General features: G+C 37.8%; 2 protein-coding genes across 4 annotated transcripts; both read right to left on the bottom strand.

The window, feature by feature from the left end:
* Nucleotides 1-428: 428 nt before the first annotated feature.
* Nucleotides 429-27,233, bottom strand: LOC132256197 (protein yippee-like). 3 transcript variants are annotated; one of them, XM_059752459.1, is made up of 6 exons: nucleotides 26,783-27,233; nucleotides 6,211-6,424; nucleotides 5,646-5,929; nucleotides 5,484-5,527; nucleotides 4,930-5,038; nucleotides 429-4,859 (listed from the first exon to the last, which is right to left on the bottom strand). In XM_059752459.1, exons 3-6 carry the CDS (start codon nucleotides 5,745-5,747, stop codon nucleotides 4,770-4,772), a joined length of 345 nt encoding a protein of 114 aa, XP_059608442.1. In that variant the 5' UTR covers nucleotides 5,748-5,929; nucleotides 6,211-6,424; nucleotides 26,783-27,233; the 3' UTR covers nucleotides 429-4,769. The 3 variants fall into 3 exon arrangements, with proteins under 3 accessions (XP_059608442.1, XP_059608443.1, XP_059608441.1); XM_059752460.1 differs by lacking the exon at nucleotides 26,783-27,233 and adding an exon at nucleotides 11,485-11,762 and having other exon boundaries at nucleotides 5,646-5,825; XM_059752458.1 differs by lacking the exon at nucleotides 26,783-27,233 and adding an exon at nucleotides 11,485-11,762.
* Nucleotides 20,567-23,827, bottom strand: LOC132256196 (pupal cuticle protein 36-like). Its single transcript, XM_059752457.1, has 2 exons — nucleotides 21,864-23,827; nucleotides 20,567-21,798 (listed from the first exon to the last, which is right to left on the bottom strand). Exons 1-2 carry the CDS (start codon nucleotides 22,302-22,304, stop codon nucleotides 21,436-21,438), a joined length of 804 nt encoding a protein of 267 aa, XP_059608440.1. The 5' UTR covers nucleotides 22,305-23,827; the 3' UTR covers nucleotides 20,567-21,435.
* Nucleotides 27,234-27,501: the final 268 nt, after the last annotated feature.

The raw sequence follows: 27,501 nt of genomic DNA on the forward strand, positions 1-27,501 counted from the left end.
CTTATTGCAGAAGGTAAGTAAAATTGCTGTGTTTCCAAAACACAGCTTGCTTAAAATGTGTGCTTAGCAGAGACACTTTAGCTGAGAACTGAGCGACAACCAAGCGTCTCCACTGCACATAAATTCTGTGCATGAGAAGCGAAAGCTCGCCAAAGTGAAACTCCTTATTTTCAATATATTCAATTGATATTTATTATTTTTCAAGTATGTTACTTAATTCGAGTAATACCAAAACATGTCCTTAAAACGACTACAACGCTATGAAATAAGTTTAATTATAGTCAAATATTTCACTATTTATCTCTAGTTTATTATCGTCTTATAATTAACAAGTGTTTTAACAACTATTGGCAGTATTAATAAGTTTAGGTTTCATCATTTATCCAGAATGTTTTTGATTCCATAAATATTTCCACTTTGTCTGTTAATTTTATACTTTGCAAATTGGTTTCGGGTGACTCTCTTTATTTAACACTACAAATAATTTTCTTTCTTCTTAAAGATCAGAGAAACTGACATCATTTAATTTTTTTCCTTTTGTTGCTATTTGCTTTGTCCGTTGCTTTTTTTGGTGTATTGTTTATATCAAAATATACATTTTTTCTTCTTCTTCTGTATTCTGTGTTTTCTATTTAGAGGCAAAATTCCGTCACGATTTCTGTTCCAGTGTTTCTTTTTTTCCACTTCTTTAAACGTTTACACACCTTGTGTATTTGGAAAAAATCCTTTTGTGAAAAAATATGTTTTCTGTATTTTCTTCTCTCCATTCTTTTTTAATATGATAATTTTTTTTTCATTCCGTTATCCAAAATATATTATCAGCATATTTTTTTCTTTCTAGAGCTTATATATTTTTTAAAATTATTTTTTTTATCTGTTTTGTTGCATATTTCTTGTATTGTTTTCAATTCTAATTCTCACCTTTACCTTCAAACCACTGAAAAATGATGTCAGCAAAATTTCTCTCTGTCACAATGTGACTTTTACAATGAGAATCGAAATTGTTTTTTATTATATATGATGTGAAAGCTTAAATTGTTAATTTAACCACAGGCTAAAATTATCGTAAATGCATAGAATGTAAAAAATGGTCAAAAATGCAAATCAAAAATCATCTTCAAAACGTGAACCACATATGATAAAAGCCACCATTTACTTGCGAGACGGTCTTAGGCTAATGTTACAATGCAATCCGAACCACAGAGTTTCTATGACATGTTTATCCATTTAGTTTCTAAAATCGTGTCGATCCTACAATTTGAGATTACTCTGTTACCATTTAGGAATACTCTTAATCATTACACCATGTTTATATGTATTTCTTCAAATGGCAAAATGCACAAATATATTTTAGCTGCATATTTATATCATCAAAGACATTTTTCATCAAAAAATTTTTTTTATATGACTATTTCTTTCTTTCTTTTACAGTAGCATTTCGCTCTTCGTGTGGTAATTATTTTCCATAGCTATTTTGCACAAATTGATGTTGACGATTTTTTTCCCCGCTTGGGCAAAATGAAGGGAAAAAATGCTGTAAATCAGACAAACGCGCAGTAAATTTATGATTTACCTGCACAATTTTCTTGGCTAAAATGTCAAAAAGGCCTCAAAATTCAAACTCTTTATCATAATAATTTACAAGCATGACTGCAAAAATTCATGTGGACCAATTTCGATGTCTGAACATTTGGTCAGAAAGTTGGTGTTTGAGTCAACATCAATTTTTCATACCACTTTTTACCCATAATGCAATATTACACTGTAAATATGATAAAATATGTTTAAGTACTCACAAGTAAAAAACGACGATATATAATTTCCAATGGGTTCCGATAAAAAAAAGGCAATAAAGAGAGAAAAATTCACTTATAAAACCATTTTAGCAAGAATAAAACCAGAAAAAAATAAAAGGAAAAGATAATTTTCAGCTCAGTAAGTAATTTAATAGAAAAAAAAAATATATTCATTATAATTCTAATTAAATCGTAAAAATAGTTTGTGTGTTTCAATAAAACATGAAAACAAACATCAATTATGCACTATAAAATGTTATTTTAATCATAAAAAGTTCCACATTTATTCTCAGATTTTCTCATAACTCTTCACCTCTTTTTTTTCACGAGTTTAATTTTATGTATATCACACGTTTCCTCAATAGGTTTGGTCTCACCATTCAAAAAGAAATTTTCAAATTTTCCATAGTATTTCTTTATCCGTTTCTTTTTCTTCATATAATCTCTCTCTTTTTCTGTACTACCATTTATAGATTCATCCCTTTTTCACACTCTTTCTCCACTAAAATGTTTATTTTTTTCACGTTTTGAAAGAAGTTTCTCATATCACAATTGCACAGTTATACATTCAGTGTTCATAAAATGTATTTCTCATTATATTTTCATTATATCGTTAATCATAGTGATTATATTGTTAATAAGTTTTTTTTCTAATATTTAATGTTCTTTTGAAACTTTTTTTCGGGTGGTGAAAAAAGGACTCCAATTAAGGGTAAAGTCAGAATACAAAAAAAAAAAAAATCTTTTACCAAAAATTTTTCAATTTTCATATCTTCAAGAAAAATTTGCGTTATAAAATAAACACAAGTTTAAAAAAAAAAACTTAAAAATTGCATTGATTTCTTGTTCATTGAAATTCACGTAATAATTCCACCATTGTCAGTTACTTTCCCAGCATCAATTCTTAATAATCTTTCCTCTTTCTTGCGTCCTAACATTCATTATCACATAAATTCTAACTTCTTTATCATCCCACAGAGAAATTCAAGTTATTCACAATAAGAAATATAAAATAGCTTTTCTGCTTTACTCTCAAGAATACAACTATATAGGCTGAATAAGAAATAGGGTGCAAAGTCTCTCTTTCGCACTTTCTTAAAGTTAATACGCATAGCCTGTCGAGATAACACTACAATATTCAGCAATTTCCTCTATTTTCCTTCTCATTTTTAATTTAAGAAAAGTGATATATATATTCTTCGCAAAGGGAATTTTCTGATGTTTTGCTAACATTTAAAATTTGCTCTTGTGTCCTTTAAGGTTTGCTGTTTTATCTGCATAACGAGATAATATTCACTATTCTATTTCCATGCTTAATATAATTCTCTTCCCATCTTAAGAGTGTTGGTAGTGGTTTTTGCTGTTTATTTGCATATTTTTCTTCTTGTTGTTTATTTATCCATTTATTAAGAGCGACTTTATTTGGCAGTTTTCATAGATTAATGTATATAATATATTTAATCTTCTTTTCTTCATCTAAAAATATTTGTATCTGTTGTTGTTGTCCTTCCATCTTTCTCTTTCCAAGAATTTATTGATATTTTGACATGATAAAGAAAAAAGTCATAAATATTCATGACAACAAAAGTCGTTGTTGAATCTTGTTTTCTTTAATGCATTATTCTCATTTGTTCTTACTCTTGAAAAAGCTTTTATTTCTTCAAATTTTGTATGTAATATTTTTTATACATTAGTTCATGATTTTTTTTTCTTCATTAAATTTCATTCTCTCGACACAAGTTTGAAGAATAAAATTTAACATTGAGGTTATTATGGTAGAAAAATAAGCGCAGAAAAGACATTTGCAAAAGTTGACCAAAAAAACGGGGAAATGACAGCGAAACGGCGGAACAAGAATTCTTACTGCCAGTGATTTTATTCCTCCTGAATTCCAATCCTGTGTCATTCCTTATTCATGAACATTTTTCACAACTTAAAGCTGATAGATTTCTTTGAGCACTTTTTACTGAGGAAAAACAGAACTTTAAACTCAATATAGAAGAGAATTGCAAATCGTGTCTAAATTCACATTCTTCATTCTCTTACTAATAATTCGCAACACTTTTCCGTCTATTTTGCCACCTAATATTATAGTGTTTCATTTATCCAATTTTTTTTACCTTTTTACATTTACATTATACTTTTGAAACGCTTGATGTAAAAGATAGAGCAAAAATTTAAACTAAAACGATGCAATTTCCGGAAAAAATTTCGCCATTTCCAGAAATTTCATTTATTTATCAGTCTATACAAAGTGTTTGAAGTTTATATAATGAATAATTTCATCATCTCACCATTCGGCGTTCTTGCCATTCGCAATTTTCCTGGATTGTTTCCACAGAGAGTTGAAAATTGAATGGAATTTTGAAGAACAGAGTCAAACTTATTACGGATACATTTTATCTCCTCCCTTTTTTCCATCATCTCATCAATTATAATATTGTCAATACCAGAGAAGTCAACTGAAAAGTCGCGCTTGTCAGATTTCTTTAAAAAAAAAAAACATCATAAACATCTCTCTTGCTTACAAGGTCCCCTTCTTCCACAATCTCTCTTTATCCTTTTCTTAAATAGAATAACCACCATCGCGCGGAATGCCAGAGAATCTGCCCTCCAAAGTCTTCCAGCATCGTTTGCACATCACACAGTCCGTGGAGAGATTCTATGGCATGCCAAATGTAATGAACATTTCCATCAATATCCATTTTGAACACAGAAGAGCAATGATGTGTGTGTGCTGTTCCAAATGGGAAAAGAGGCTGTCTCGCAGACAGTTCATCAGGACGTCAAAGTGTGTGTGTGTGTGTGTATGTGTCTGAAGCAACAATCCCCATCTCCAAAGACTGCGTCCTTCTCCCCCTGCCGCCGCGAAAAGAGGGCGCTTCTTCTGCAAATCACACGCACTCACTCTCACTGCATCGGATAAATTTGCGTGGGTTGATTGGATTCAGCCACGAAGCGGCCACTCGTCGATCAATCCCAGCCATTCTCCTTAATCATGTGTGCCAATTCGATTATATACTTGCCCTCCTTGTACTTCTGACTCGACTCGAATGCATGCTCCTGCGGAGAGAGGATATTTGCGTTAGCCAAATCTCACTGTCGCCCCAAACAGCGCACCAATGTGTCTTACGTATTTCCATCCGAGGGGCGTTTTGCAGCACTCACAGTAGATGTCAGCCACTGCATGGAGTCCCGTCAGTAATACTCTCTCCTCTGCCTGGCCACAGGCGACATTAACTCTGCCGATGAAGATAAACCAGGTGGTTTTCAGTAAGAGCGTCTTTTAAGTTAAAAAGGCGGAGCATGAAATGGGGCGGAGCTTCAAAAAGACTTTTTATTTAAGACCAACTCGGCTTTAGAAATAAACTCTTCCTTCAATGACTTTTTGTCATTAAAGCAAAATCATTCAAATATTCATCACTTGTGCCACTGCAATTTCCAATCAACGACTTGTGAATATGAGTTCGATAAACTTCATCTTAATAGCCCCACATGGAGTTTGACTAAATATCACACGCGAAAAAATAAAAGAGAAAAGCACAAGAATCGTGGAGAGAATACAGTCGTGTTTAACGAGATTAAAGTCAAGATCAAAATCATACAGGCTCGCCTTTTGCCAGTGTTGTGACTCGTGGACGAATGATAGAGCGGAGGAGATGAGAAAGAAGCAACAATGAAACTTACACGGAATTGAATAAATAGGCTCGTCCTTGACTCCCTTGGAACGACTGAAAATAGAGAAATTGAGAATCATCGCGGTGCTTGAACTCGATATTGGAGGCAAACATGTGAATACTGAAGTGTGTGCGTTGGAGGAGTTAAAGTATCCATCTCTCACTCACTCACCTTCGATATCAGCTCATCGTGACTAGCTAAATGGGCCCGGCAGTGGACGCAGGAGTAAGTTCTGTTTGTCGGTGGTAGATATGCTTGGAACGTCTTCACCATTGTGCCACCGTTGGCGCTATTTGTTGAATTTGTGGTCCCACCGTTTGCGTGTCCGCCGTTTGTGGACGCCGCCGCCTCCTTTCCCCGCACGTCGGTTGATTGGTATCAAAATTTTGGGAAGGACAAATAGTTTAGTAGACAATAAGAAGTGCGCACGCCTTCTCATGCAAATAAGGGTGAAACTAAAGTGGGAAAAAATAAGAGAATTTGATAGACAAATTAATAAAAACTTATAATTCTCTAAGTGGAAATTCCATCAATTCGATAAATTTACTAAATTCATAAATCAACACCAACAAATGGATGAACAAACGTCAATAAATAAAACATTTCAGCTAATGAAAATATTAGCTAATGAAGATATTATGGTCAGAAGTGGAATTTAGATTTCGACCATATTATCTTCCCCTTGGATCGATAGTCAGCTGATATAAATTCACAAAATATATAGAGTTCTACTCACTTGACTTTCCCTATCGATGTCCAGTCCGAAAAACTAAATATTCCTCTTCCCAAAAAGAAGAAATTGTCCAGCAATGACAAGTGATTGAAGAACTCCCACAGCTTTAGCACCCTTCGGACAGTGGTAATTTCCCTCCTCAGCAATTCAAATGAGACTCCCAACGATGTGTGATGCCGCTGCTGCCGGCCGAAGGCGTGTGTCACAGCCGTGAAATCTACAAAGACGAAAAAAAATAGACATGAGCGAGTTGAAAATAAAAACAATTTAAAGCAACATCTCAAAATGTCAATGACTCCTATTGATTCCCTCACAATTTTATCGATACGGCTTCAATCAACACAGAGTGTTTATTAGGGAATTTTCCCACTCAATTCGAGTGTCTTTTCAGATTGATTTTCGGCAGAAGGGTGAGTGAGCATCGTGAGTGAGAGAAATTAGGTCAGACGCCGGAGCACAATGTCAACACCTGACTTCTGCCCACTCTGACACCAGGAAATTCACCACGCAAATATTAATTATGGCCAAGGGGGAGATATTATGCTAGGAAATAGTGTAAAGCTCACAATAACATCAAAATTGATGGGATATTTGACTGAATATAAAACCCCTTCTTCAGAAGGAATTTCATTATGGAAAATACAGAAAATGTTGTAGAGATTTCAGCTATATCACCTCCCCCTTGATTATTACCCACATATTGACAGCAATTGTGCTCGCGACACTTTGTGTGTGCGTCCAATGGCGACTGAATGAACCACACGGGCAGGCACTGATAATTTCACTGCCGCGATGTGTGAGGAAAATTGATAATCGATAAGTGGATGAAAAACAAAACACAATTAACATCTTGTCATCCAGCTGTCAAGACTATAAATATAACACCGCGCGAGCTTCAACAGTTTGCCAATATAAAATCTGCGCATTTTCTCTTATCATCTCGCCACACATATTAAAGCTCATACACACTAATCTCCCTTCCCAAGCACATCAGAGGAATAGAAAAAAAAAACGCTTCGCGGAGGTTTGTTTGCAAACTTCAAAACATATTACAGAGAAAAACAACAACACACATACAGAGTGTGTTGTCAAAGGAAGGCTTAATGGCAATGCTTGGAGGAAAAAGTGTGGCTACTGATTTATTAAAACTAAACACGTGTTTACAAAGTTGTAATCTCTTTCATGTCGTTATCTCACTGGAAACCAAAACACACGAGAAGACAGTAATTGAATAAAAATCACCATAAACTTGACTATGAAAGGCTGATAAAGTTGGATTAAGGGAGCAAGAACGAATTTATAGAACTTGTTCAATTTGAACTTCATCAATCCCGGAACAAGGAAGGATTTTCGTAACAATAACAAACTGTCTTTATAATTTGTAAATGCGCACAAAGCTTTTTGGTACAATTTTTTACAATTTTCCATTCATTATTTATCAATTCTTCTCAAGTTTCTGTACCTCAAAATATCTCATCAAGTGATTTTCTGCAAAAAGTCGGTCAAATTTGGCGGAAAGTTCACACACTGGACGAGAACTGATAAAGCGCGAAAACTGTTTTATTATTTATTTGATAACGCGACAGAGCTTATATTTAGGGTGTTAATGTATTGCTGTGGCACATTTAAAAACACTCTGAACCTGATAAGGAGACAGACATTATCAGTTGCTCAATATATTGGGCAGGAAATAAAAATCTAACCAACGTAAATTCTGTGCTATAAAGATATAAATTGTGTCAACAGTGCACGCTTGATCCTGAAAAGATTCAATTTACAATATTGACAAATTGCTGGCCTGAATAAAACCTCGTCAGACAGATAAATTGCACTTTTCTTTTATTTCCCAATTAAAACACAGGTTTTCAGCATGGATTTTAGCAAATTGATCCAGAATTATTGCATTTTCATCGAGTTTCGCTTCGCTGGTGAATTCCATTTGACAAGCGAGAGAAAAATTGCAAATGACAAAATGATTCCACACAATTTCATAATAATTGAATTCTGTCTGAATGATATTGAAAATTCATCGAGTTTTCCAAGCTGAATTATTAGCATTATTTGACGCTCGACAGTACAAATTGTATTTCGGTGAATTTGAGGACTTAATAAAATCGATTTTGTGCAACTCAAGGGGGAAATAGGAAGGTTAATATCAGTACACCACTTCCTGACACTTCAACCATTCCTAAGTAAAATCCCTAACACTTCTCAGGAGTCTCAGAATAGACTTTTTTTTAAATAAAATAATTAATGAGGTAAGAATCGAGGAGAATCTTCGAAAAAACCTGTTAATTTAGATTTTATCACTCTGATAATTGACTTATAGCTTAAGAATTGAAGTTTTCAGATCATATTTATTGGTGTTTATCGTGTAATTAATTGTACTCTTCACTTATGTTTGACTTCTACTAATAAGTAATTTCTCGTACTTCTGCTGACCTTTACACACAACTTCTGACCACAATATCTCCCCCTCGGTGCAACACATTTGTTGGATTTTCACGTGATATATAAATAGACATCCACTCAATGGTCAGAAGGTGTCATTTGCAGTGAAATGCTGTGGAAATTCTCTAATAATTTTCAGACAAGATCGCGGTTGAACTTGACCCCCGCCTGCGAATGTATATTGTTTTCCCTGCTGCTGAAGGCTTCGTGGGCGGGAAAGCAAAGGTGTAATTGGTCAAAGCTCTAATAGCAGCTTTCATTGCAAAGAGTGACATTAAATTATATCGATTTTCAATTGCTTCCATCCACTATTTTCAATTGCTCTGCATATATAAGCTCCCACACGATGGTAAACTGCCTATTATCGACTCCCTTTAGCTTCTCCCATTTTAAAGTTCTCCCTACAAAATTCACGAAGCGCAAACTTTATGTTTACCCTCCCATTTACCTGATGATGAAAATTGCTGTGATGATTTTATTTTATGCATAACTTTGAAATATAACAATTTGAAGGCTTTCCATAAAGCATTTTGTGTGGAGTTTAGCAATTTTGCCGATTTAATTGTTGCTCCAAAACAATCAATTTAGCATTATTTTCACTCTTACGCTAACCTTCAATAACTTAGAGAAAACATGATGATTTTTCATGTCCTTGACTTAGATGTTGCGTCGCTCAATTGATATAAAAATAGACTTTATTCTGTTGTTATGACAAGTTCTGCATTGAAAGAAGATACATAAGAAGCCATTTTTTTTTATTGAAAAAAATCATCAAACCAAAACAATATCTAAAGGTTCTCTTCATGGACTTCTAAGTGGAGTTTATTTGAGGAATTTCCTGGTAAAATGTGTGTATTTATCACTGACTTATAAATGTACACACATAAAATAAAATGAAATCATTGAACTTCATGGATATTTCAATTGTAAACTCGATGACTTGGAATTTTGTAAATATTTTACTTGCAACATTATCATTTTGCGTGCAGCGTTTGAAATTTATTTATATTAATCTTCACATATTTGAATCTTCAAGGATATTTCCGAAATTTCACAACTTTTCTTCTAAACATACACAGTTCAACAATTCCCGGGGTTGAATTTCATTCACACAACACATAAATTAGCGTGCTCAAGAGAGTCACTAAACTAATTTTCATATCTCCTCAAAAATTTCTTTAGTCATAATCACATGATTCACTCTTTGTAATGACAAATCCGTTAGTTCTACCGACGGAGAGAAAAAAATCGCTCTTCTCCTCTGACCTCATTATTATAACCGAACTATACTTAATGTGCTTTCATATATGAAAACACAAAAAAGTCGAGAGTGAAGAAAAAAAATCAAAGAACCGCAAGACGGTGAAAAAGACCAAGAAACTCAGCACAACGCAACAGGAAAGAATTAACGAAATTGCGAATTGCGCCACAATTCTGAAGGGTATATTTGTGAGATTACCACACATTTCATAATTCCATGTCCGCTATTTCAGCTGACATCCCGAAGAAATATATGTTCTTCTGTGTGCTCAGCACAGAACTTTTGTACATTATGTATACAGAAGATTCACAGCGAAAGAAAGATTCTCCTCTAAGCATCTCACCAATCCACGATCTTTAGGCGAAATAGAAGAAAATGCCAGAGAGCGAATTTTAGAAACGCACGTGAATTGAGAATGTATAATAAGTCTCGATTGGGGATTAAAGTGTATTTGTTGGATTCTCAGTTTTCTCGTGGCGTCTCATGTGTGTATTTTGCGCAGTGATCTTCCACCCATTGTGAAGAGACTTTTGCGGTGTTCAAATGGTCAATGCACTTTGTGTATCTCGCTCTCACTCTTTGGCGATCCAATGTCTGACACGATCGTGTCAGAGAATCTTTCTCCACCAGCACCAAATATATTTTATCGATTTTTTCCCATAACCACACACTTCTCGCCACTTTGTGTGATTCACTCCGATCCGACACAGTTCCTTCAACTCTTCCTTCAGACCATCCATTTCGCAATAACAGCTCATCTCAGTCCTCAAGTGGACAATCTCTGTAGCGTCTCATCAGGATTTTACCGACTAGTAATCTCGAAATGGAACTTACAAGCACTTTCGCCATCTTAAATGGCCAAAAGTCACTTTGTTTTCTCAGCAATATTTGAGGAAATCTCTCTGCAATTCACTCGCGTCTGAAATCTTTGTGCTTCTTTTGATGAAAATTCATGCCGTCACACCAACATTTCCTGTTTGTCATACGGGACAATAAGTGTGTGGAAGACACAGAAAAAGTGTATAGAAACTAAGTACAATTAGAGGTTTTATCAGGGAATTATGACTAAACTTTACTACGTTGTTGCAAATTACAAACACCCAAAGTCTGATGGCGAAACGACAAGAAAATACACTGCAAGACTTCCCTTTGTTTCTCGAGACCAACAAAGATCTCTCGTGCAACAAAGAAGTGCATCATATCCAAAAATGTGCGACATAAATATTGAGAAAGGCTGCCAATACGCAATTGAAGGGTTTGAGTAATGGGAAAAGTTTCTAAGAAGGGGAGAGTCTTAAAAGTCTGGATGGAAAGTTGTTCAAGTGTAAAACAAAGGGAAATTCTATTTGATGTTCCCAAAGTCTGGATGGCTCGAGTTTTCTCACACCCAAACACACACACACACACACAGGCGGATCCTTGTCAGTGACATACGGAAAATCCCGACCTACGAGAACAATGAAAACGTTCACCTCGCGTCTGTACCACTAAACATCCGATGGCGTCTTGGGACATCGCTCAAGCCCACCCTCAAGTCACAGCTGAACCCATATCAATTCACTTACCTTAGCAGTGATGCTGAGCAAGAACACCTAATTTCTGCATAAAACTGTTATCTTCCTCACTTATTCATTCTACCATCGCGCGCACAAGAAAGCACAGCGAACGTCTGGCAGTGTTGAATGCACACCTTTTCCTCACCGCAGCGATATGGAATGATTTGAGTGTAAAATCACAAGCGAAATTGAAGCCACAACTATTTTCTCCGTCACGGGAAAATCTTCAGCGTCCGAATCATCTGTTCACCGCGAGTTTCTGCGACTGACTGTTCTGCCAGACGCTCAAGTTGTTATGGTTGCTTTCCCAAGCAAGAATCTTACAACATATATCCACCACGGAGAGTCCAAGAAACGCAAATCACAAACAACACAGCCAAGAGTGCGCGTCAGTGTGCGAGACAGAGACAAATCCTGGACTTTATAAAAGCTCCATAATGAAATAAATAAATAACATTATAGAGTGAGAGAACTTGTACACAAAGAACCGTGCGAATGAGAGAGAGTCAAAGTGTGAAGTGAGAGAGCGAGAGAAGCGCAGTTGCCAGTGAAGTTTTACATATAGAAATTGCTACATACATAAATAGTCAGAGACAATGTAAGGTTTTCCCTCCCAATAGCACACACGCTCGCCATCTCGCTCTGCTACCTTTGTGTGCGAATTTGCAGTGGGAAAATGTAAACAGACATCAATTTCGGCGTCACTGTGTGGAAAATCCATTTCTCTCTCTCTTTCTCTTCGTCTCTCACCCATTTTTCCAACACGCAAAGCCCGAAAATCCCCCATGACTTGGCCAAGGCGATGCTGGAGGAAAACCATAACCTGACTCACTCACACACGCTGAACTACATTGTAAAAGTGCACAGACTGTGCCCAATCCACCCACTGAAATACATTCTGTGCCGTGCGGAGTGAGATAACCTGCTGATATGAATTTCATTGGGAGAGACGTTGAGCTTTTGAAAAGTACAGAGGAGGTTCAAGTTAACGCCAAATAACCTCGCCATACACACCCTCATTGCGATGGCTAGACGAGTTTTTACTCAGTCACATCATTTTTCTTGTTCTTCTTGCACTTCCACCCTCCAACCCCCTGGTGAAGTTGAGAAATGGGAATATTATGTGCAGCAAGATAGCGCGCAGACAATGAGACAGGACAGCAATTGATTGTCTGCTGCAAAGAAGTGTCGCAATGACAAATCAATTTCCAATAAGCTAGAACATTTTTTCCTAATAAGCAAATTCTCCATTTTTTTTGCTCTTAAATTGCCAAAAATTTTCATGATTTTATCTCGTGATTGAGCAGTGAAAAAATTAAGAAATTGAATTAAATTCGGATGAAATAATCAAATTATAGCTTCAAGGTGAATAAATTCAGCAAAATGTTTAACAAATTGTTGACAAAACAGACTTTTTACACAATTCACTGGAGAAACATGTAAGCATTTCGCATGTTGCTTTTATGAAGCAATTACTTTTCGCTGAATTAATTCTCACAACAAAATTGGGTAACAGAGTCACTGTGTGATGTCTCTTGAATTTTCAAGTCAAGATCATCATTTTCAAGATGTGATAAAAACACAACCAAATTGCGCACACACACCTGTCAAGGTGATAAGAGAGTCGCGATATTTGACAGACGCGTGATTTAGAAACAGTCTTTGTTCTGTAAATATTGTTGTTTTTCAAATGTCTCTCTCTCTCTCTTCCTCTGAGAATTCTATTTCTATGTGAAATCTCCAAGACAAATAGTGCGCAAATCTGTGTCCTAATCCCACTTCTCGGAAACAGACAGAAGCGAAACCTTGGCTGACACGAAAGGTACTGAGAATGGAGACAAAGATGGCAAAGTGTGCATTAAAGAATTCTCTGAATTGTAAATAATGGTTGGTTTGCAGTGGTGAATGATTGGTATTTCACAACACGACCCCAACTCAAGGGGTGCATCACATTATTCACCTGCCTCTCAACTGTAGCATTTCAAAGCCCAGGTCGATGGCATACTGAAGCCAGTGAACTGTGCAGTGTGAAGGCCTTGCAATTGTGTTACTCTTTGTTGCACACCTTTCTCGCTTATTCACACAAAAGCACTTGGATGGCTAGACAACCATTTAGATTTGAAAAAAACAACAACAACAAGAGTTCCTTTGGGAAGAGAAAAGTCCATCTGATGTACAACACAACAACGAGAGACATTAGAAATTCGCCTGTGCTTCCAATATAATGCATGAAGAGAGAGAGAGAGAACAAACAGAAAAGATACCTGTCAACATTGTATAAAACATTACGCTCGCGATGCACCGAGACGTGATGATACTGTCATTACCCTTTTATCACAATATATTGCGTTTCATCTTACATTCTATCAAGAATTCAATTAACTCAATTCCTCCCCTCCCGACACAACACTTTAATCAAGCTGAGGCAATAAAACACAGACTGATAACGATTATTTCGCAATTAACCTTGTTTTTAGCATTAATAAAGATGTTACACTTCATGCTCAAATATTCGGTATTTTGCAGATTTGGCAACATTTTCACTCTGTCTGATTACAAGAATTGCGCAAATAAATTAATTGTTGATTTATAAGATAAGTCAGCGTCTCGCTGAAGATCTTGATCAAAGCTAAAGCTTTATACAATCTGATTGGCTCTTGTCGCTCACAAAAATTAATTGAAAGTGAGTGTATAAATTCAATTTGTGGCACATTAAACGAGGAAGTGTCAATAAAATCCCCCTCGTCCGATACATTATCTATACATAGCCATTGTATAAACACCTCAGACATTTGGCGGGGAAAACAAGCAGGGAAAATAGGAGTGTCATTGACACGAGCGCGGGAGTTGATGCGAAAGAACAATATACAAAGTGGAAATTAATGATGATGCACTCTCAAGTGCACATCAAGAAGAGTGGAAATGCTTATAAGTACACATCTTCTTTTAAATGTGAAAAGAAAGAAAACCAATTGCTCTCTTCAGGCAATGCGTGGCACAAACAAACCCTCCAGAAGCACCAAATTACTCACTGCATTTCCAGAATTGTAGATAAATTCCTTGAATTCACCCAACAAAGGCCAATTTCTGCTCCATTCATTAAGAATTTTAATTAATACCATCGCGGAGACAAAACAATTTCCAATTGGTCTGTTGTCTTACGACACACGACTGCGAGTTCATTCTCACGATTGTTATTTAGTCATTGAATTCAATTGCATTACTTAACACCACGCACGATATCATTTGAGGAATATAACATAGAAGATTATAGCCTAAATTATGGGAGAAATATTGCAATTCACTGACAATTAATCATATCAGATGTGCAGCAGAAGCGTCACTTTGGATGTACCAAGAGAAAATATAGCTAAACTGCAACACAAAGAGTGCGACGCTCTCGTTATATCCAGTGCACTCTCTTTCGCCAGCGTCTTCGACCAAGCAAATTGCATTTTAAACAAAGAAATTGCTGATACTGCATCTTCGAGTCCTGCTGGAAAATCCCCAACTTCTTCTCCTCCTCACCTAATTCCTCCTTCAGTGACAATATATTATATAGCATCCCACAGACGCCCGAGTCAACGCTCAGTGGTAAATAAGTTGTCGTAGTCTCTGGGATTTTCGCCATTGGAATTTTCCAGACACTCTTGCAAGCATGAAAGAAATTTCCTCAATTTCTTAACGTTTCCTCTTCTCTCACTATGGAACCCTATCACCTCTTTTTCGTTTTGTGTCTCCTTCGCCAGCCACGTCGAGTCGGAGAATAAATAGTTTCTTCCGCGTCTGCACAAAACGTCTGGAAGACACACAACAAAGATGCTTTTCTCCAGGGTTTTTCCACCATATTTACTGAACTTGGCATTAATAGAGTGTAGAAATGACAATTGAGATATTCAGTGACAATTTTTCAAATTGCACTTTCTAAGTTGTTACAAAATAAACTCTTTTCTTGATACAAAATTGTAGTTTTCGGAAATTTGAAAAGCACAATAACACACGGCATAAAGCTACACTCATATTTCTTTCGTTTTGTATTCGTAGATCACACCAAGTACACATTCTGACTAGACTTCTGAAATCTTTAATGTAAGAAGTAATGGTAGTTTTGGTGATCAAGAAAATTCTTAGAGAAGAATATTCGTGACAAGGAAAGAAAAGAAAAACGAGCGGATAAGAAATTCAGTGCCTCAACTTGTCCAAAATTTCCACAAACACAGAAACGTACATGTGACTTTATCATATAAACATACAAGAGTTTCACTAGAAGAAACGAGATATGATTGAATCTGAAACTGGAGCATCACTTCATACTCTACAATCAACGTCTCTCTTATTCTATTCAATTGCAATCAATTTGCATCTCTTACAAGATGCGTATTTGCCCTACTTACTGTCACGTGGCTCAAATATCATACTTTCCGTGTATTGTCCACAAAATAGGGTGTTGAGGGCAAGTGAGGCGCTGCGAAGTGGAGTGAGAGCAAGAAGACTCTCAAGTGTCATTAAAGGCTATTAGGAGAAATCAACAAAGTTGAGCTCACTGCATGGGGGGGTTTATAATGGAGTAAATTGACTGCATGTGAATTGAATTTATAGCAAGTTTACGTGTGTATACGAGGTAATTTCAGTCATATGCATAATAGCGTGCTCACAGTCGCTATGTGAGGAAGCATTAGCACTTCAAATTTGTGCATAGAGAATTCACTGCATTCTCCATCACCTACAATTTTATGATTTGGATCTATTCTCAGCTAAAATAGGTCACAGCGCGCCAGGCCACTTCAGGCGCCAAAATACACTGTGAGCTCTTCCGGAGTTACATAAGCCCAAGAGGAGAGCCTCCAAATGCACTCTCTCATGTGTGGGTGGGAAGCATAAGAAGTGCTATATAGTTTGAAAGTTGTGAAATTGCCAAGCTATTATTGGAAGAAGTGTAATGGCGCTGAACTTTTCTATACAAAGGGTCTCTCTACGCAACACAGTTTGTCTGCGTTCTACTGAGCCAAACTCGCAACCAGTGGAAAAAATCAATACGATTTTATTTCCATTCCGCGGAGGCGTGCATCGGAAAAATAGAACATGTGACACATGAGCTAATATCCTGTTTCCAAGAATTCAATGGAAAAACGAATGAATATGGGGATTTTCCCAGGGATAAAGTGGCCGTAATGGAGTGGATTTTTGCAATATTGCACTGGTTTCTATCGAAACGAGTATATTTTTTTTTTATTAATAATATGTAACATGGAAATGTCAACTTTTAGCAGCTTAAGTGTTACGATTGGTACGTATAAAAAAAACGATGAATTTCCACAATATTTGATGTCCTTTTATGTGGATATACTCGATATTTCCCATTATTCATATACACCAATTTCCAGTAAACACAAAATTCTAGGAAATCATAATTGAGTGTAAAGAAGCTTTTCAGTTTAATTCTGGTATCGCTGGGTTCAATTGTTAAATAACACTTCACATCGAGCTTTCAATAGTTTTGCTTAAGAGAGCAGAAGATTCACTCATATTGACTGGCATTCGTGACTACTAAAGGAATTAATTATGAAAATCCTCTTGTGCGAACTTAATTATTACGTGACACAAACACCCATCATGAACCCTCTCTCTCTCTCACACTCTCTGTGATAAGACGGAGCGCAAACCTCATCAGAAATGACAACGATGATGAGTGAAGCTCGCCATAACAAAATAATTAACTCTAACATATCACATCCCAGACAACGAGGTTATTGATATCAGCCGGGAGGTGAATCACCTCCTCCAGATCCAATTTCCACCCCATTTCAATATGCTCGGCAGAGGGTGGCAAAAGCCTCAGCGCGTTAAATGCTTCTATGCCTCCTTACTACGTCTCTATTTTTAGCTCATAGAACGACCAAACAAATAAACTGATGAAATTTTCGGAATTTCCTCCGCTCTGCGAATGCCAGCAGAAAAAGGATTACGATATAAAGGCGCCCATGCCTTTATGTACATTACACATATGTGGCCCAAGACATTTTCCTTCACTTCTCACACACGGCGCAAATTGGATTTAAAGCGAAGAGCTCGAAGGGAGGTGTCATTTGCTGCAAATACCTTCGACATTTAATCAACTGTGAGAACAACAAATTACATAATTAAATTGCATCTCTACGAACACACACAGTCAATAAATATTCATCTACACACAACATATGCGAAGATACAGCGTATAAGTTTGTTGTTTTCCAAGAGAAACGACCAGAGACTGTTCTCTCAATTAATTAATAAGTGAAAATTACTTCTTTATTGGTGATAAACAGATGAAAACCTCAATATTTCCACCATTATCTCTCTCATGTTTGTAACATGACAACGCAAAAGGAAGTGTTGATCGACATATTTGTTTTGCACATACAAGAAAGTAGAGAAAAAAATATATAAAATTGAGAAATGTAGGTTAATAATCAAGTTAAAATGGTCAACAATTCAAGTCTACTTAACACTATAATCTTTATTAAAGATTCACTCAATATTTACTGTCTCAATTTAACATCACAACACACAAACACAAGCACACACAATACGTGACATTGCGCGAACGGCTGAGACTTAAAATCTTCGTCACATTGCAGGAAATGGCGCATTAAAGTGCGTGAAAAAGTCAATAAAGAAATTACGCCAATATGTCAAGGTTTTACCATTAATATGTCGTGATTAAAATTTATAATTAAATTTTTGAATGCGTCTAAATGCTTGACAACGCTGGAGTGATTGTTAATATTTAATTAAGTTGTTCATATCAACCTGTTTGCACAAGATCATTGGCGAGATAATCCAGGATGTCTTATGTAGGTTGAATCAATTGGAGTGGGAACTAATACTGGACACAAAATGTAAGTTTGTAGCTGAAGTTTAACTCTTGAACTTGTTTATTGGCTTCAAACTTCAACCTAATTTTATCATCCACAGATGGAATGACATACACAATAGTAGCAGAAGGAAAGTGGTTTTGTGATTAGATGTTGTGCGTGTATTTTGATACATATTCAACGTGACAATTACGTCTCGTGCCATTGCAGATGAGCAACAACAACTCTAGATTCATGTTTTACCTTACATGCTACGAAAGCCCACAGAACACAGAACAAACATTGAGGTTTTCACGTGGCAATAATTGAGCCGATTGACCACATACTTTCACGGTTCAGTGAATTACTACATATATTTCCCACAAGCCACTCCTGAACACTATTTACCACATTGTCCATATGTTGCTCTGCTCTCTCTCTAACCAGAAAAAGCGCCTAATGGATAAGCGCATGTTAATAGATGAAAATGCCGTAAAATGATACTTTTATGAGTCTCCCCCAAAGTCCACGTAAAGGACGCGGAAAAAGCTGACAAGTGGGTGGCCGAAAGTGATTGAATTTCTTTCCAGTCCATCTCTTTTCCCACGTAACTTCCGCCCATCGATTGTGTGTGTGGCAGAGTCATATCGGCGGAACGATGCGTGTTTATATGGAAATGAATTATGAGGCAAGATATTGGGTGGCAGCCCAAACCACACATTCTATTTTTTATCCGCCCCAAGGGGAAGATAATGTAGTTAGAAGTGGTGAAACGAGATTTATTTATAGTCAAAAATGATGCCCTAAAATCTAATTATAGGGAGAAAATCATAAAATATTGTATGAAAACCTCAGTTCAAAGTTATCAGTTAGTTTTCATTAAGATTTCAGTTGATTTTCAGGGCGAGAAAATCACAATTAATATCTTGATTATAATCTCAATAATCGTTTAATTCAAATGTTGATCAAATAGAGACTTTTGAGAACTGTTGGAGAATTGTGGATGTGTCGAGCTTCAGTCTTTGTAGACTTCAGCCATATTATCTCCCCCTTGATTTGCCCATTACGTCAAAAGGTACTTTCTAGCGTTGACAGGAATTTTGTCGAAAGCACGCACGAAGTGATATTTTTCAATAATTAATTAAAGACTGTAATTCAATGCTGGGCATTGTTTTTCCCCAGTGTTTGATGCAAACTTTCCTTCACTACCAAATGACAAATGTATTTATTGATTTTTCTTCACTGCAAATAACTCTTCGGCAGTGCAATATTTTCTTCTTCTCATTTTTCCAGTCGCTAAATTGCATCTCTATATACAAGTTGTGCATTTACTAACATCACCTCATTGGCTCTGCAATGCATTTAGCGGAAAAGAAAACAATCATTTTGGAGCACACGAAAGAGAAGGATATCTGTAAGGGGGTCATCTCCATTTGCGAGGCAATTGAAAAGGAACACTCACACTTCAGCACTCTCCATTGCTCTTCGCGGGAAAACTTGAATTGCTGACTTGGTGGTGGTACACAAAGAAACCCAATGGAGTCTTGTGAGCAAGAGAGGGACAACTGTGGCAACACTTTATAGTTATGAACATATCATGTCTATTCACACTTTTCCTGCACTCACACATACACACTCCGAAAACCCCTCGAAAACAGCTGACTAGCTGCTAGAAAACATTCATTTGACCCCGCTCTCAGTCTGCTCTCTCGCTCTCTCGCAGAATTGATCCGTTCTCTCGATTTTCCCATCACTCCTCCTCACATTACATTTGATAATAATCCCAAAGGTGTGTTGCGCACTTTGTGTAGATTATTATTAATCCATTCCACATATGCATATAGAATACGTAGAATTCACTGTTTGGCAGATATTTCACGTGTAAACACCCGAAAATAAAATATCTTGTTCGGTCTTAATTGAAAATACATGAGAGAAAAGGGATCCAACATAAACATTTGATACACGAAAGTGACCAATTAACTTGTCCATTGCCCTCCCACGACGCCAGCCAAACTTACCTCAACTCAAAACACACTCTCTGTGCTATTGATTTTCTCCGAAACACCCAAAACACAGAATATTAAATATCCAATCTTCACCTACAGATGTGAACTTTGGAATTTAATATTCCAAACTTATACCTTAATATGAAAATATTTGCAATTAAAGATGTCTCATTAGGTTATTGATTGTAGTCAAAATAGGAGTTTCCAAAAATGGAATAATCATGATCTTTCATCTTCATATTACTGAAAATTTCACTTTTTTAAATGATTTTTTTTGCGTCTATCACTGCAAAAGACAGAGTGACTCATACCCTTTACACACTTCTCAATTAATCCTTTAACACTGTGCATTTAAATGTCGTGGCTTCAGCTGTTTAAATATCACAACTTTCACTGTTGTTTTTTTCTTCATTAAACCTCACCATTTTTTTTAAATCTATTGTTATCGTCTCAGAGTCGAAGACAGCTGAGGTGTGCTTGAGACACAGAAGAAAAAATCTAGGATTGCGAGCCCACTGTCAGTGATTGGCGGATTAATGTTATTTCTGTCCATATCATTCAAAGTTCTCGTTCAATTGCCAAAAGCAGCACAAATTTTGAAAGGTCATTTTACATCCTACAATTCCCTAGAACATGCAAACATTGCTAAACGGTCACCAGATGATGGTAATGGCCGGTTTATTACAGAATATATTCATATTCGCGTTTTTTTTAGAGATTTGCAAGAGTAATTGCGCTTTAGAAAGAGCCAAAGTTAGCCTACAACTGCCTAGTACATAACACTTGCATCAGATCACGTTTTCACTTGCCTCGCGATAGGTTTTTTTGTCTTATTCATACAAACAAATATTTCTTCATTTTTACAGATTTTTTTTTTCTTTTTGCAAATACAGACGCAACACAAATCACCGTTAACCCAATCTTGTGCGAATCACTTCTTTCACTGTCTTGTTTGCAGAATTAATGGGAGATCCTCAACCCAGATCCATGATTGGGCAAGATTAGTGTTACCAAGGAATAAAACACCACAGATTTTATCACCGTCATAAATCACTATACATTTATTGGCTAGGTTTGCCACCGCGGCGCTCTCTCTTCGCCGCGGCGGCACAATTGATCTAGTAAGGGCCACCTTGGGGGCCAGCCGGGGGTCCGTATTGCTGCGCCGGTCGTGCGAACGACGCGGCGGAAGTCTGGGGGAGACTTGGCAGCGAGGGTGCTGGCAAAGAGGGCGCCGGCAGTGAGGGTGCTGGCAGAGAAGGCGCCGGATGACTTGGCGCCGGGCCTGCAACGGCATCTCGTTGAGTCTTGTAGCGAATGAAGTAGACCTCGGGCTTCGAGGGTGGCACAGGGGCGGAAGTTGGCACAACGATGTCCTCAGGGGCATCGGGACGCTTCACCAACACGTAAACAATGGTCTTTTCGCTATTCTGTGCTGCCGCGGCAATTTGGGCCGGCGAGTACGACGGCGGAGATGGAGCCTGAACACAAAAACAACACACCAATCAATACACAGTCGCGTCCAATATGTCTGATCAACGGTTACCTTAATGAAAATGATCTTGTAGTGCTTCTGGGCGACACCACCGCCGCCAATGGCGTGCTGGTGGAAGTGCTCCTCGGGCTCTGGTGGCGGCACGTGAACGTAGATGTGCTTCTGCACGAGAGTCGTGGCTCCGCCGAAGCCACCGCCGTGCGCAGCTCCACCAAATCCACCACCGCCGTGAGAGGCTCCCCCAAAGCCACCACCGTGAGAGGCTCCACCGAAGCCATGACCGCCTGTGGAAGCGCCCAGGAAGGCGTTGCCCGCTGAGGCTCCAAAGCCACCAAGACCACCACCGCCGCCGAGGGCGCTGCCAGCGAATCCTGCCGAGGATCCCGCGGACCCGAAGGAACCACCAGAGGGCGCGTTGTAGGCATATCCAGCCTCAGGGCGCGCCGCCGCGAGCGCTGCCAGGCAAGCCACTAGTGCACACTTTATCAACATGACGGATACTGTGGTCCGAGGCGACACTGAATGGTGCTTTTATGCTGTGGCGCCCCCACCAAAAATCGTGGTGTAAACATCACGGGGGGCGCCCTCAAGAGCGTGTCTCAAAAGGCGGGTGTGTGAAGATGGGTAAAAAAAGTTTCACCGACGCGACCAAGGAGGATTTATGTTTTTCTCTCAAATGGAGAGCTTTCCTCTGAGTTCAACCAGTAAACCGGGTTTAGTGTTCTGAGCCATTGAAACTATTGAAATATATTCTTTTGAATTTCTACAACTTCTGCCAAGGAAGCAAAGCACAAAACACAAAATCGTCATAATTTAGGAAATTGTAACAAATTTGAGACTCAATTAGGGCTCTCTTAAGGCCATAAAATGCACTTTGTCAAATCTAAATCTTGTTTTTGTAATTCATCAGCCAATTTTGGACTTTTTTTTTATTACTTTCAATGATTTTCTTTGGCTTGAGAGGATTTAATTCATGATATCTTTCGAGTTTTCAGTGTGTTTTCTTCAGTCCTCAAGGAGACACCCTTTTGACTGCAAGTTCAAAGGTTAAATTATCCATTAATACAAAGTCTCAAATGAGAAGCCACGATAAAAGCTGCTTTATTATCATCGGCAGTCACTGTATCGCATTCAACGATCCCTCAAATTGCAAAACACTGCCTTTATGATATGAGTCTGCTATCAATCCACTTCCTCTCATTATTATTCAAACTATCTTCCACAATTCATCATGAACACGATTTTTGGGAGATAATTCCCCCATGTGGGTCGCACATTAGACTCTCTATTGACGCAACTGGACCTTTGGGCGTCCACTTTCAGCGACGAGGTCGCGAGGTCATGCGTCGCGCGCTTTCCGCCTCACGTCCGACCTTTTTGGGCGGTTTGCGAGAAGGTGACAAAAAGAGAAATTGCATCTAATGCGTGTGGACCATCTGCTTGCCAAGAGCAAACATCTGGCTGATGAAAGATGAGGGAAAAAAGGCGGTAAAGTGGTCAGAAGTGTTTTGAATATGATAAAAAATACGTGTCAATTGGGAGAAACTTTCGCTGATGCAAATTGAGTGCAAAGTGTTGGGAGTAATAGCCTTCACGCACTTGCTGCTTAATCTCAGTCTTTGCCATAAATCGGATTACCAGGCACTTTAGTCAGCCTTAAGCCTGAGGCACTGGAAAAGCTGACTTAGCCAAAATTTCATACTCAATTTGCTGGTGTTCGCAGATGAATTGGATTTAATTCTAATGTTTAAACCCAAGAAAATTAACAGATATTGGGTTTAAATTTTAAAATGATAAGTCGATTTGGTGATCATTTGGTTTTTCTTTAAATTATGCATTTTTATCGAATTTTCAGCTCAATCACCGCGAGTTTCTCACATTTCAAGTTGGCCCACAAAATTCAACTTTGCTCTAAGCTAAGCAAAGCGGATGTTTATCAGTCTGAATGATAATATTCCTGACAGAACCTAATGTTATTAGACAGCGAAAATTTACGATAACTCTAATAGAAAATCTTCCTGAGAGCTGACAAGTCACTCTTATGTGACGTCCTGTATTACACAACCCATCTGAAGAAGGATCTCTTTTGATTCTCCACCACAAAGACGCTTCCGCGAATCCTCGTCATTTATGTTTATCTAAGAAGAAGCATCTTTGGCACAAAATCTCCCACCCAGAATTTGAGTTTTTTTTATGTGAAAAAGCACCAAAAGCACATTTCAAGATGAAAAGTACCACTTCTGTTGCAGTGTGAGTGAGCGTTTGATGCCACAAAAGATGTGGTATTCGGCTGGGAGTGAAGCCAAAAGCGTCATACATTTTTAGACTTTCGCTCGCAAGGCGGGAAACTTATTTTCCTCCTAAGAGAAGAGAAAGAGAGAGATGTTTTTGTTTTTAAACCTTTCCGCGCGCGCACACACCAAACAACACCGCCAGCGCATTCGTGTGAGAACCGACCATTTTATTGGGAAATCTCTCTTCCTTCAATCATTAAACGGATTACATAAAAAAAAAATTGTTCACGAACACAACAACAAACTGAGCAAACAATTGAATTGCATAACAACAGAAAAGTACTGAATTCAAAGTAGGTGTATAATTGTCATTCTTCTCTTTGATTCCTCAACGTTGCTCACCGCGCGTGTTTCTGTTTTTCTCTGTTTGCCTCTGACTTGGGGCAGAAAATTCGCTCTTCCTTCCCCCTTTTCTCGCTATAAACGCCACAAATGTATACATAAATTCATGCTATTTCCCAGCATCACGAGACATGTTACATGTCAGAATATATCCAAATCATCATAGAATTCTTGACACATTTCTCGCAAATCTCCGTGTTGTGCAATCAAGAATTATCTCAACATGTATTCTTTCAATTGCCAAAAAACTGTTTCATGTGAATTGGGCAAATTCTCAAAATGTTATTTGCATCCCACCTGCAAAAGGGTCATTCTCGAGTGAATCTGGAGCAGAATATTGCATAGATTCGCTAGGAATCTATGAATTGTTCATCTTGTTGCCAGATGCACGTAATCCCAAAGCAAGCAAATTGCACCAGCTTTGATAACCTAAATACATTTTATATGTTTCCATGGTTTCTACTAAGGACTATTAATGCCACAAATAGATGTGTTTTAACAAATAACATTCCCTCTATTTGATGAATGCAAATGAAATTTGCAGCAACATTTGCCACATTCAATGTTGTGTGAATTTAACAGAGACTGAGAAAGATTATACGATAAACTATGTTAACAAAATTCCTTTTTTTTCCTTCCAGTAATTGTCACTTATTCTTTGCTGATGTGTCTTTCTTTCAAGTTCGCGGAAGAGCTTTCACTTCTTTGTTGAAAAACCCCTAACATCAGTGGGTGTAAAATCAGTGTTTATTAGTAACTCTGTTATTATTTTAATTGCAATTGCAATTGAATTTACCGTGACACTGGTTTCTATTCACTGAATAAATGCTTTACAAAATGTTTCTCAAACAATTTAATATCCTATAGGATAGTAAAAGGAAAAGAAATTTTAACTCAAAGATATAGAATTTTTTCGAGAATATCCCTTCATGGAAACATACTGGAAAAGACTTCTTGCCCACAATTAAATCATGAATCTTCTAAACTTGCCTCTTCTTCTATCTAAATAAACCATGATTTAATATTTCTGGTCCTATGAAGTGTTATAGAAAAAGCACAAAAAATTGCTTCACATTAACATAAAAAAACGAAATATTCTTTGTAAATTCATTGTTGAAAGACAATTAAAAGACCATAATTGATAGTGATAAAAAAAAATCCAGAAGAACCAGAAGATTATGATCAGCTTAAAGCACTTCCGTCTTATTGTATGTTCAGAAAATCCTTGGAAAAGTATCTCAAACTCAACGCGTCTCTGATTGTTAAACAATCATCAGTCATTTCAGATCATTTCAACAATAAGAAATGAAAGAAGTGATAATTGATTTGTTGCCATTCTTCGCGACATTGTGCCTTAATATTGCACAATTTGTGTGTCAATTTAGAGAGTCAATTTGATGTTATTCGAAATGTCGATGAAAATAACACGAAAATAGAGTCAATTGGATGGAAAATTGTATGTAAATTCCATACTGGCGAAGAGCCCTCAAGCTGAGCAGCGCTCTTGGGGGAGAAGAAGCAGCAAAAATCTCGCTTTTATCTTATTTCTCTGATACGACAGGACCATGCATTGTTTACATCTTCGCTGTGACATCGCGCTCTCTCGCTCTCGCATGATCTTTGTGAATTTATTATTAGCCATACAAACTTCGAGACACACGCTTTGTTAGTGTTTACGTTGGAAATGCACTCTCTCTCTCTCGTGACGAGAGTGGCTGTATTTTTGTGCGCCAGCGATAAGACGCGCGTCTTATCGGGGTTTTTATTTATAACATTAAAATCCACAACGATTTTATCTTATCACTGCGATGCTCTCTCTCTTGTTTTTCTACGCTTTCTCTCACGCGTAGATCTCTGTGTGTGGGTGGCTGTGTTTTTCTCCTTGTGGGAAAAGTGGATGTCAAAACTGTGCCGTTCTGCACACATCCCTGTGCTCTTCTCTCGGTCAAAAAGGGAAAAAAAGGAGTCACAAACGCGCTCTCACTCTCACCCGTGACACGCGTGAATTGCGCCATTTCTCTCGCACTCACTGTACTTTCTGTGTGCTCCAATTTCTTCGTCTCCATCGCAGTGTGTTGATATTTGCGTTCTCTCAACGCAAATGTACATGAGTAGAAAATTTTCTGCGCACAATTTTTTTTACTTCTTTTCCCAGCAGAACTATCAGAAAACTTTCTAGGTTACAAGGGGAATAGGCAATATGTGGATTAGGGAAACCGCAATCACACAATATTGACCTGTTCTTAGCAACCCCACAAATTCCCTCCGGAGATCATTGGCAGAGTGAGAAGGGTTCAGAGCTAATGGAATTGAAGTATGAAAAATGAGACTCACCTTCATTGACGAGAGTTGAAAAGTCTTGAAATCAACTGGTGAAATGCTGAGGAATATTTGTCGTGGCTTGAGCAATTGCTGGCCAACACACTGATAGAATTGCAGGGTGTCTCTGGCACAAAACGTCTCTCTCTCTGTGTCTGCCTCTGGACAAGATTGAGCCACACACAAACTGGATTTGACGTCAATGTTGGGAGACTTCGTGGCCCAAAACAGAGAGTCCAACACACTCGCACACGGAAAATCCCCCCAGGAAAGTCTCTCCTACAATTCCACTGGCAACGTTTAACACTCTAGGCTCCCCAGGTCGTCACCTAGGCGCACTCGCCAGTGGGAACCTGGCACAAGAGTGAAAATTGCACCACGAACTTCAATGGACACACATTCGCTGATGGCTTCCCAGGCTGGAACTTCGATTGCGCGTCACCTGATGCAGATGTATGGAATCCCATTCGAAAATGCACGCGAATCGGCGAGGAGCAATTTCGATGGAAAAGACACACAACAATTTGGATGTTTTCCACAGAGAAATTTCTTCTCTTCTTCTCAGCCCCAAATGTCGACTTTGATGTGAAACTCGCAAAGGAACACAACAAAATAAGCCAGAAAAATATGTATGAGTGCGACACACTTCTCAATTTGTTGCTCATGCTCTCATCTCGCTCATTCGCGTACTGACTTAGCCGCGCCACGAGCGAGATGCACGCAGACACTGTATT

This window comes from Phlebotomus argentipes, unplaced genomic scaffold (genome assembly GCF_947086385.1).
Source record: "Phlebotomus argentipes unplaced genomic scaffold, Phlebotomus argentipes genome assembly contig_5, whole genome shotgun sequence".
In the NCBI taxonomy this organism is placed as follows: domain Eukaryota; kingdom Metazoa; phylum Arthropoda; class Insecta; order Diptera; family Psychodidae; genus Phlebotomus; species Phlebotomus argentipes.

Bases quoted from the DNA above. Each gene is read 5' to 3' on its own strand.
- LOC132256197 (XM_059752459.1), bottom strand. From the start codon at position 5,747: ATGGTGAAGACGTTCCAAGCATATCTACCACCGACAAACAGAACTTAC. The intron at 5,528-5,645 runs GTGAGTGAGTGA...CTCTATTTTCAG, and splicing joins ACGATGAGCTGATATCGAAG to TCGTTCCAAGGGAGTCAAGG. The intron at 5,039-5,483 runs GTAAGTTTCATT...CTTCATCGGCAG, and splicing joins GCCTATTTATTCAATTCCGT to AGTTAATGTCGCCTGTGGCC.
- LOC132256196 (XM_059752457.1), bottom strand. From the start codon at position 22,304: ATGTTGATAAAGTGTGCACTAGTGGCTTGCCTGGCAGCGCTCGCGGCG. The intron at 21,799-21,863 runs GTAACCGTTGAT...TTTTGTGTTCAG, and splicing joins ACAAGATCATTTTCATTAAG to GCTCCATCTCCGCCGTCGTA.